General features: G+C 38.7%; 1 protein-coding gene across 1 annotated transcript; it reads right to left on the bottom strand.

The window, feature by feature from the left end:
- Positions 1–6,166: 6,166 nt before the first annotated feature.
- LOC132778058 (uncharacterized) lies at positions 6,167–9,865 on the bottom strand. The gene is made up of 3 exons (XM_060780671.2): positions 9,520–9,865; positions 8,072–8,193; positions 6,167–6,884 (listed from the first exon to the last, which is right to left on the bottom strand). Exons 1-3 carry the CDS (start codon positions 9,529–9,531, stop codon positions 6,299–6,301), a joined length of 720 nt encoding a protein of 239 aa, XP_060636654.2. The 5' UTR covers positions 9,532–9,865; the 3' UTR covers positions 6,167–6,298.
- Positions 9,866–12,447: the final 2,582 nt, after the last annotated feature.

The raw sequence follows: 12,447 nt of genomic DNA on the forward strand, positions 1-12,447 counted from the left end.
TATTAGTTTATGGGTCAATTCACACTAGAGTATTAGAGTGCTTTATTCCACTTTTACTGCCAGATTTCTGTCCAATGGAATCCCAGAATTTGCAGTTTAGGGAGATTTCTTTAGTATTCTTAATCAGAACACTCCAGTCCCTCACCAAACTACAAACTCCAGGATTTCACAGGGTAGAATCATTGCAGTAACCATGGGATAATAACACCATAATGCTGTAGTGTGAATGATACAATGTCCAAGGCCCCTTCTAACACTGCCTTTATATCCTAGGTACTGATCCCAATTTACTTATCCCAGATTATATGGCAGTGGAGACTCATATAAACCAGTTCAAAGCAGTTAGAAGAATGGGAAAATGCATTACACATTTGCTGATGATGGATAAAATAACTGTACTATTAAGAGGAGAACTATTAGAGAACTTTGTTAATGGCAACCAATGATTCAACATCTCTATGTAAAATTAAACGAAAATGTATATAGACGATCCTATAAGACTGTAGACGAGGAGGAAGTGGATATTGAGTTAGAGCCTTTATATGTACTATTTAAATAGAAGACTGTGACCCCTTAAAGAAAAAATATCTGAGCAATGATTATGGAACACTAATAGTTGGAAAGTGTTGCACTGTACGCAACAAACACTCACAAATGTATGTCTATTTGAACTAATCATCATCATCATCATCATCATCATCATCATCATCTCTGGGATTTCCGAATTCAGACTGATAGAGTTTTGGAGCACAATACTCCTGACCTCACAATTGTGTTAAAAAAACAAGTATGGATCATCAATGTTGCAATCCCAAGCGACAGCAGGATTGAAGAGAAACAACTGGAAAAGCTGACACGATATGAGAATTTAAAGATCGAACTGCAAAGACTCTGGCACAAGCTAGTAAAGGTGGTCCCAGTGGTGATCGGCACACTGGGTGCAGTGCCTAAAGATCATGGCCTGCACTTAAACACAATCGGCACTGACAAAATTATCATCTGCCAGTGGAGAAGGCCACCCTACTGGGATCTGGACACATTATTCGCCAATACATCACACAATCCTAGACACTTGGGAAGTGTCCGACGTGTGATCCAATGCAACAGCCAGCAGGGTGATCTTGTTTGCTGTGGACTCATATTATTATTGTTATTATTATTATTATTATTATTATTATTATTATTATTTAAAGTAGATAATTTGGGATGAGATTCTGGGATATAAGGACAGTGTAGAAGGGACCTAAGACTAATGAGAGATGCAAACTAATAGTGTCTAAACATCCCATTTTCCCCCATGCCCAATATAGAGAGCATGCTGCAAAGATTCATCCTTCACTTACAAAGTTACAGATGGCTTCCGCTTGTAAAAATTCTTCTTAAAATACAGTATATTACATTTATCCACTCACATGTTACATTTAATGCACTATTTCTCTCATTTTACAATACCAGTAACTATAGTAGTCATCATCATTCACTCTCTTACTGATGTCAGCACAGTAGCTCCATTTAGCATCTCTGTCATAGTTTCTTGTGGTTGCACACCAGAATCCTTCTTTGTCCTCTTTAGTACAGGTGTAGTATGTCCGGTTCTTATAGATGAAGGGGAAAAAGCAGGGTTTGCCTTCAGAGTTGCCTCCGTGCTCTGAATATATAGAGGTGATGGATTTCAAAAGAGAGAGAAGCAAACAGTTACAGCTGTAGGTTCAAATAGTTTAGGCTACTGTTTCTGTTACTTCACCAATTTATCTGCCTTTATGCTAACTTTATAGCTCGGAGTTTCTCAAACTGTCCTCCCCAAATATTTTAAAATCCAAAACATATAAAATCTAAATCACATCTGATTTCAGGCATTTCAGATAAGAGATATTCAACCTATAATGTCCAATGCATTGACAAAATGCTTTCTTTTCTTGATTATTATAATATATAGCAATTCTAGCCTAATTGTAAAAATGACAAAGCACCAGATAAAGTTCTTTATGGGGCCAGTTCAGTATAAACTGAACACAGTCTTGTTTAATCAGTAGTACTAGGCAAGCTGCAAAGACATCATCTGCATACTCATCCATGGCCTGGCAGAGTTCTAGGTTACACACCTTGGACAGAACAGTGCTTCCATTTACCATCTTCATCATAGTTGGCAGTTGTACCACACCATAGCTGATCATCAATAGCCCCAACTTTGGTGCATGATGTGTAGGGTTTTCCATCAAAAACAAAGGGAAAGACACAAGAGGGAGCACCTGAAGGATGGAAAATTAGAGATGAAATCAATGGAGGATAAACCAAAAATTAGAGCCTAACACTACCATAAAGGCACCAGATCCTGTCTGAGCTTTAAAGCTTCTTAACTGGGTGATAGGCTAAAGATGAAGTCTTTCAGGAAAAGTGGTAACCCAAATTCAACAGAAAAGTATATCTAGCCCTTTATTATTGTATTATGCCCATCTAAGAAACTTAGACTTTCTATTGGTATTTATGTTACCTTTGATGCCTGTATGGGCTTGTTGGAGACTGTTGGCAAATGCCAGAAGGGCCAGAAATCCAAACATCTCACTGTAGCTTGCTGGTAAGTTTGTAAGATGTGAATGATACACATGGTTATATAATCTCTGTTTGGTCTCTCCCCACATTGCCTTTCCAACTCAAGCTATCATTTCCTCCATCCTGGAGGAACTACATCAAATTAATCTTGCTCCCTTTTGGTCTCCTAGAGGCCTGTAATGGCTGGTTGCCATTTTCTTCTGAAGCTGTCAGGTCACCACAGACTGGTGGTTGTGTATAGAATGGTGGGAAAGACTGAGCTCCCTGAATTTTCCACTGGTTACTCTGAGACACACACTAACCAGCTTTTGTCAAACCTGGGTCCTCAGATTTTATTGGATTCCAGAACCTATTATAACTAGTCATGGAATTGAAATTCTAAAACACCAGGAGGATTGACCTGGTCAGATCTAATCTTTTGCAGGGTCCTTAGCTAATGCTATACTCAAAACCAGTGGTTCTCAACTTCCCAGGTGTTTTGGCCTACAACTCCCAGAAATCCCAGCCAGTTTACCAGCTGTTCCGATTTCTGGGAGTTGAAGGTCAAAACATCTGGGGGTCCACAGGTTGAGAACCACTGCTCAAGGCTATATAAATAATGCAATTTTGCCCTTGAATAATTACAGCTATATGTAAAGACAATTACACATAAGTCAAATCATCTTCTGAGTATTTAAAAAAAAGTTCTATTTTTCAACTCACCAGTAACAGTTGATAGTAGGATAGCAAATATAGTCTCAGTTTTAGTCTGAATTTTAAAAGAGCTATTCAAAGTATTAAAGAGTCTCTCAGGGGAAAAAAATGTCATCCCAAATTCAGTAGGGACTTGGATGGATAACAGGAATTCAAATTTACAGATTTATGGTAGGCTTCAGTATGAACTTTGAAAGAATAATCCAAAATGCAGAACCTTGTCCCAAGTCCACACATGTCTTTTCATGCTGTTCACTCATGTCAATACATTTGTAACAAATATCAGTTCACTTATGTCAATGAATTCATTCAATCTCCATAAGTAGTTCAGAGATCAGCAATTTTTTGCAGGCAAGAAATTAAGCAGAATCAAATTTCTAATTTTCAACTGTCTACTGTGCCTGAATGTAATGAATCTTCATACAAATGTATGTCTGTTAATTAGCTGCCCTTAGCTAGATGCCTTTCAGGTGCATTGATAGCTGGTGGCAGCTCTGATGTCAATGGGATGGTAAATTAACTTTGGGGTTTAATCTGAACTTTAATACACCTATCCAAGGTTTTGCATCTGTCCTGTAGATATGGTTCAGTACTTTGGCTAGTTCCTTTCAATTTCACACTAAAACCTGAAGCAAGTTCATCTCCCCCTTTACATCAGAGTCACTTGCCATCATGGTGTACTTAACTGAATCTCCCATCTTCCCTTGTCTGCCAGTGGCAACCACATGACCCAGATCCCTATCTCTATATATTTAGCCTACATGGTTGAAAGTCAATGCAGAAAAGGCAAACAAATATACATTAAAAAGTATGGCACACCCATTTTAATGCCAATGACTGTAAAATGGCTGGAGCTCAATGCATTCAGACCCTAATGCCTTACCAGGTTATGCCATAATTGTTCTGTTTCTATAGCAAGTCTATCAGACTGCAATCCAGCCCCCTTAGACATCTAGTCATCTGACCCCAAGGACTAATTCTAGCCTCTGAATGTCTTGATCTATCATGACTAACCCCCCTATTTACATTCCTCAGTTGCTTCTTTGAAGTTTGACCTTTGATTATTGACTGCACAACTGTTTATGGCCCATTTGGATCAGCAGACAATTCCCTGGGTATCAGAATCTGACTACCAGACTACTTAGATTTGCTAGCATCTGGTAGTATCCTCTAGTAACTCTTACTCAGGGACAGTATTACCATGGATGCTGAAAATGTTCTAAATATGCTATGCTTATCACCAATTTTGTGTGGACTTCAGATCTTGTATCAATTAGTGAGATATTCCTGAGTCGATTCCAACTCAATTGTCTTAGAAATTACTCAGCACAAAAAAGACCAAAGAATATCTATAGAAAATCTCTATCTCTGAAGCTTGGGAGGGTGAGGCCAACCTGCCGGTAAGAGGTTAATAAATAATCACCCATTTAGAAGAAGGATTGCCAGAAAACAAAGCAATACAGAAGGTCACCTCCACATCTCATTCCACCCAGCCGGATCTCCATTCATCCAGTGACAAATGAGCCCTTGGAATTCCCTTTCTCCCACTTCTCCCACATTTGCAAGTGGCTCTGGGGCTCAATGTATGATCAGACAGTTGGAATCCATAGAAATCTGGGACTATCCAAAGAAGGCTGACCCAGGGTAAATCTAACATCATTCATTGCATTATCTGGTCTGCATCCAACTGCCAATCCTAAACAGAGTAGAACTAATGTATTGTCAAAAACTTTCATGGTCGGAATCACTGGGTTGTTGTAGGTTTCTTTCGGGCTATATGGTCATGTTCTAGAGGCATTCTCTCCTGACATTTCACCTACATCTATGGCTAGCATCCTCAGAGGTAGTGAGGTCTGACCTCACTACCTCTGAGGATGCTGGCCATAGATGCAGGCAAAATGTCAGGAGAGAATGCCTCTAGAACATGGCCATATAGCCTGAAAAAACCTACAACAACCCAGAGTAGAATTAAATAAGATTCTGAATTGTAAGTCACACCCTATCTTGCTTTGCTCACTTCTCACCTGGAATACTTTGTCCAGTTCTTGGCACCAAAGTTCAGGAAAGATATTGACAAGCTGGAACATGCCCAGCACAGAGCGACCAAAATGATCAGGGGTATGGAAACTATGTCTCTTGTGGCCTCTTGCAACACTATGATTCTGTTATTCTATAGCCCTGTCCCTCTGTAGACCAGCCTATCTGAACACCTCACTTTTGACTATGGCTACAAGCAATTACTTTTACAACAAACCTTGCATTTCTTGAGCTTGATTCCAGCTATGGGCCAGGGATTAAACTGAAACATATCAATTCATTCTAACATATGGATGAAGCAGGGCCGTAGCCAGAAAAGAAATTCGGGGAGGGTTGAAAATTTCGGGGGGGGGGGGGTGAAACCTTCCTCTTAGTTCACGCTGAAGCAAAGAGAACAGCAGGGGCAGAGCAGCCTTCAATAGCCTGCAGCTCCGCCCCTGTCAACCACCTCCATCAAGTCTGGCCTCCTTAATGAGAGCATTCAACACCCCCCCCCCCCCCAACTTGGTTGCTTCGCTACATCGGCTATTACTGCAAGTAATGACAGTGTGAATAAATTGTCAATATTTGCTTGAGATAGTGCTTGCAGTTCTGGAGGGACTCTTAATTTTTTGCGTCTCATAGACTTAGCATGGGGATTTGGTTAACCAGTTAAAATTCATGAGTAAACCAGGTTTTTTTTTTTAACCTGAAAAATTTCGGGGGGGGGGGGTTGAACCACTACCCCCCCCCCCCCCCCTTGCTACAGGCCTGGGATGAAGACATGCAAAAATTGCCGGCTTTTCCGAGAGCATATATCTCTCAACTGTAGGCCCTCATGAGAGTCAGTGTGGCAGACATCAGATGCAAACAAAAGACAGGATGCAACTGTGTTATGCTCTGAATATTTATTGAGTCAACAGCAAAGCAGACAACTACAAGAAAAATCACATACAAAGCACAATTTGGTGGAATCAAAGCTATGGGTGCCAGATAGTGTGTTGTTGCTAACTGAGCCCATAAGGCACTTTGATGAGCATTAGCGGCTATAACAGGGGCTGCTGTTTTCTGGTAGATTGTTGTCAAAACACCGGATGCAATTATTTCTGTTGCACTTGAATAGTGGGGCATGCCGGATATTTTTCCAGGCATTAATCACCACTTCAGCCTGTTTCTCTTTATCTTTATAATATATCGTTTCAAATACAAAAGCCCTGGAATTCTCACTGTACCTGTTAAAAATAGGGTTGAGAATCCGAACAATGTTCTTCATGTCAGTCATATTGAGACAACGATCTACACAAGGGGATATTTTGCTGAAAAAGATGAAGCAGCTATTCTGGCCCTCATTAGCTAACAGCTTCTCTACTGGGCTGTTATTGCCCCCATTAAGCAACCGCCATTCAGCATGCTTTCTTGGTAATTCCTTATGTGGCCTAGCAGCAATAATATTTTTTATCGTGCTTGGGATATATATGCCATTTTCCTTCTTAATAGCCTTCTGCATCTGCAGCATCTCATTGTTAGGCAAGGCAGCTTCCAGGTTAGTTGGATTAGGATTTCTACAGCATTTTTTATCCAGCCTTACAGCCACAGCATACTGGTATCTGCTTTCAATTCCATACCTAAAAAGAATAACAGAAAGGATAGAATTGAACTGTACTGCTGAATGAACAAAAACAGATATTAATATGCCAACAAGCGTTCTCCTTTTGGTCCAAGTGGATTTTACTTCAGATTATTATTGTCTTGATAGATGAAAAATGAAAAGATATAGTCATTTTGCCAAACAGGCTCTATTTATGATGTAACATAAACATTATAGACTTTGCTTTTCATTTACCAGCAGAGAAATAGATTTTCATCTACATTCCCTATTTGTTCAGGGTTACGTATATGTACACTTCGCCCTTCACATTTGCAAGAATTAGGGCATAGGACCCCTGGAAAAATGGAAAACTGAAATATTAAATATTTTAAAATTGAAATATTACTTTTATGTTATATTGAAAAAAAATTTCAGCAGCTCAAAGACTGAGTTAAAATATTTGAGATGGAAATGGATATGGAATTACTATAAGTATACTAATACAAATAAGAAATAATAAATAAAGGTGTGAATGGTGAAGACAAGAGATGGGGCCTTATCAGTGGTGTCCCCTCCGCTGTAGAACTCCCTCTCCAGTGAAATTAGATAGGCCTCCTCCCTTCTGGTCTTTTAATAAAAAGTAAAATCCTGGCTGTGAAAGTTGGTGTTTGGTAAGAAGCAAAATTAAAGTGCAATGGACTCTCACAGAAGCAACATAAGAAGCAACTTGGACAGTATTTTTGGGATTGGTACTATGTGTGTGTGTGTGTGTGTGTGTTTTATATGTCTTAATTGCTTTTAATTTGTAATTTATATGTTTATTTGATTTTAATGGTTAATTGTGTTATGTATTGTTTGATTTTTGTATAATTGTGGCATTGAATATTTGCCGAAATTGGAAGCTGCTCTAAGTTTCCTCGAGGTGAGACAAAGCAGAGCAAACATAGTTTTTCATTTCCTTCTATATCCAGAAGAAGAATAATTTCTCTAGAACAGATCTCCTGGCTTCCAGCAGCCAGGGGTGCTGTAAATTCTGGCTTATTGTTAGTGACAAATATATTAGTTTATGCTTTTTGCATATAACAATCTATCCTTTGAATTTTCTGCTATTTAAAGATACATGGTTGCTTTGTAAGGTTCCAATTTATGTGGTTTTGATGTTTCTTTGGTAGTTCCATGACTGTCTTTCAACTGAAAGAAGAATAATTGTAACAAATTGCTCACCCTCTGATGTAGTCAATGATAGTCTTCAGATTTTTTTTGTCTATGGCTTCAAAGACTCCATTCTCCAAAGAAAGTAAGACAACCACCCATAAGAAAGTGAAGCCTGGCCAATGCCGGGTTGTCTGCCAAAAAGGAGAAACAAAAAGCATGAGTCAAGAGCACAATCAAATGAAGTATTCAGGGAGCAAGGGCTTCGTGCTCGCTTCGGCAATACATATACTAAAATTGTTACGATACAGAAAGCAAGGGCTTAAAAATAATTATTCCAAGCTCTGAAGAGTAGACTGGAAACCTAATGAGTTTGGTTAAGAAAGGTTTGGAAGCAAAAGTGGGAAGTAAGGAATAAATACCTTAATTTTAAAGCTGGGGCAGATCATATATAGATGGATGTTCATAAATGAGGATGCGTCTATACCAGTGTTTCTCAACATTTCTAATGCCATGACCCCTTAATACCGTTCCTCATGTTGTGGTAACCCCCAACCATAACATTATTGTTGTTGCTACTTCATCACTGCAACTTTGCTAATGTTATGAATTGTAATATAAATATCTGATATGCAGGATGTATTTTCATTCACTGGACCAAATTTGGCACAAATACCTGATATTTGAATACTGGTGGGATTGGGAGGGATTGAGTTTGTCATGTGGGAGTTGTAATTACTGGGATTTATAGTTCACCTACAATCAAAGAGCATTCTGAACTCCACCAACAATGGAATTGAACAAAACTTGGCACACAGAACTCCCATGACCAACAGAAAATACTGAAAGGGTTTGGTGGGCATTGACCTTGAGTTTTGGAGTTATAGTTCACCTACACCCAGAGAGCACTGTAGACTCTAATAATGATGGATCTGGACCAAACTTGGCACAAATACTCAATATGCCCAAATGTGAACACTGGTGGATTTTGCGGAAAATAAACCTTGACATTTAGGAGTTGTAGTTGCTGGAATTTATAGTTCGCCTACAATCAATGAGCATTCTGAACCCCACCAATGAGAGAATTAGGCCAGACTTCCCACAGAGAACCTCTTTGACCAACAGAAAATACTGTGTTTTATGAGGGTGTTTGGCAACCCATCTAACACCCCCTCATGAACCCCCCAGGGGTCCCGATCCCCAGGTTGAAAAACAATTATCTATACATTAAGAAAAAAAGGCCTTTGTCTGCTTCATAACCCTTTTCCATTGCATTCTTTTAAAAAGATAAATGGTGTCCCTAAGCTAATAAGTCATACAAAGGAGAAATAACATTTTAAGAATTCAGTAACAATAAGGGGGAAAAAACATGGATAGCACATCTAGATTAAAAAGTAAAGTTAACAGAAAAATACATTATCTATCCGTTCATCCAAAATTACGTAGAGAGCACATGCATGGTAGTAATGGTCCAAAAATTAAATTGAAAAATTGCTCTGTAAGTGCAAAGCAGGACTTACCATAAAATTCATGATAAGGAAGGGAACTGTCTTTCTTCAAAAGATGAAATGTCAGTTAGGGCCCTTCCACACAGCCATATAACCCAGAATATCAAGGCAGAAAATCCCACAATATCTGCTTTGAGCTAGGTTATCTAAGTCCACACTGCCATATATTCCAGTTCAAAGCAGATAATGTGGGATTTTATTCAGCTGTGTGGAAGGGGCCGTCCAAGCAAGGGTTTTTTTAGTGTTGTCTAATCTTTCCTGAGAAAGATTAAATTGCAATGTAATTGTGCCAAATTAAATACAAAGGAGCTACAGTTATGGCAAAGCATACAGAGTTTATGAAAAAGATACTGGTGTTGCAAATTTTAAAGCGGGGAATTCCTGGAGAACAAGAGAATGGAACAAGGCCATCTTCAGAAAGGAAGAAAAAGAGGACGCAAACAATTACTTCCTAGTCAGCCCGAGAGATTCTAGAACAAAACACTAAACAGACACATTTAGAAAGGAATGTCATGCTCAGTAAATCTAACATGGATTTCTCAAAAGCAAGTCATGCAAGATTAACCTTATCTCTTTTTTTGATAGAGCCACAAGCTTGATAGCTGAAGGAAATGTAATATGGGTGCAATATATCTTGATTCCAGTGAGGACTTCCACAAGGATATTCTCACAAGACACTAATAAAATGTGAGCTAGACCACTGTTTCTTAAACTGTGGGTCCCAACCCTAAATGGAGTCTCCTTATTTCAATGCTGGGATCACAAAAATGGCAAGAGTAAAAAGGTTTCTGAATGCCACTCATTTACACAAATCTGCTAGCAACAACATGCAGGATTTAGAGTGGACTGTGCAGAATATTTTTCAGCTATACTCCACAAAAGAAAAAAATCAGCCTATTTAGCCTGTTTTATATACCTGCATATCTAGGGTCGCATAAAAAAAACTTGGGTGGGAAGGTGTCATGAGTAGGAAAGTTTAAGAAACCTTCAGTATTATGTGAGAGGTAGCCAATAGGGCTGGGCGGTTTCGTTTCGTTAATTCGTAATTCGTTAAAAATTCGTTATTTTTTTTGTTAACGAAGCAATAACGAACCATTCTGGAGCAACTTAAAAACGAAACGAATTTTTCAATTCGTTTCGTAAATGCTTCGTATTTTATTATGTATTCGTTTCGTTATTGGTTTGAGGTCGTTTCGTTATTATTTCTGCATGTCTGGGACAAGTTTTATAGTTGTTTTTTGTTTAATTAGTGAAAAAAAATTATAATATCACACCAACAGTCAACAACAGAGGGAGAGGGAAGCTTCAGAAGTTTTTTAGCGTATTGCGCGATCGCGGCTGCCATTAACGAATCGATTTGTTATTGTTTTGTTATTGTTTTGTTATTGTTTTGTTATTGTTTTGTAATTTTTTTACCATTTACGAAATTTCGTAAATATCGAACTTTTTTTAAGGAAAATTTCGGAATTCTTTTAAATATCAAAACGCAAAAAACCCCAAAAAACGAATTGATTTTAGAAACAAATTTTTCCATTGTTACCCAGGCCTAGTAGCCAACGTGCTTCTGATACCCTGGTGTATATATCGGGGGATTTGCTCTGAAATGACCCTGTGTCTGGAATGTCCGAGGAATTTGTTTCTATGGGTTTGCCTTAACTAATTCTCTGTATGTCTCATGTGGAGGAGGGAATATTAAATATTAAAAACTGTAAATTCCTTTATTTACTTTTTAAAAAAGAAACCCTTGGCTAGACAATGCTTCTGTTAGATGGATTGGAAATTGGTTCACTGACCAACTTATGACCTTATCACATGGAGGAGCCCCACTCCATGTCGTTTAGCTAGCGAGCGAGCCCCGCTCCATGTAGTTTCACCAGCAGGCACAAGGAGCAACTCCATCGCACTGCACGCCACTTTGGCACTGCAACACTTCATCCATGACACGGGGGAAGCATCGCTGTGGACTCAACAGGAATACTTGCTGGGCTCCTTGGGAAACAGATACTGGAGAAACACCTGCAAGTACAACTCAAATATTTGCCATTTGAATGAGCGTCTATTATATATCCGCCAATAAATCATTACCAACATATTTTTGGCAGGATCTGAGTGTTCACAGGAACTGGATACATTTCAGGCCTTCCCAAGAATTCTTTTGGTGAGAAACACTGACATGAATTATTGCTATTAAGTAAAGCTTTCTTGGTATTCAATTATGCCATATATGGTATACAGCAAAGAAGCATTTCAGCCCTTTCTCAAGCATCTCCTTCCAACCAATGGGAAAATTGGGCTCCTAAATCAGTGGTTCTCAACCTTTTCTTCACCACAGATCCCCTTTTAAATACTTTTGTGGCCATAGACCCTGAAGACTTAGCTCAAGATTTAAGACACATCAAATAATTATTTCAGTTATTTTCTCATGAAAGGCTTTCAAATGTAGAGAGAAGGGGACATAAATTAATCTGTTAATGTACACACTCCTATCATAATATTTTGATTATAATGATTCCATACAAATTTAAAATAATCGTATCACCACTAACAACAGTCAATAATTTAATCCTTTGTGGACCAACACAGATCCTCGGAGGTCACCAGGTCCCAGGTTGAGAACCACTGTCCTAAACTAATTATATCCAATATTTGAGGGATATATTTCCCTTTATGAGCCCTCTGGAGCTCTAAGATCATCAGGAGGTGCCTTCTCTGTCTCTCATCACCTCCTCAGACTCATTTGGAAGAAAGAAGGGAGAGGACATTCTCAATGCTGCTCTCAGACTTTGGAACTCCCCTCCTATAAAGACCAGGATAGTCCTAACCCTGCCTTCAGTTAACAAGTTAAGAGTTTTTTGTGCCATCATTTTTTAAAGTGACTGGAAATTTACTTTTAATGCTATGTGACTCTGTTTTCCACAACGTACAGTAAGACCCCTATAA

The sequence above is a fragment of the Anolis sagrei genome, chromosome 6 (assembly GCF_037176765.1).
Source record: "Anolis sagrei isolate rAnoSag1 chromosome 6, rAnoSag1.mat, whole genome shotgun sequence".
Taxonomy (NCBI): domain Eukaryota; kingdom Metazoa; phylum Chordata; class Lepidosauria; order Squamata; family Dactyloidae; genus Anolis; species Anolis sagrei.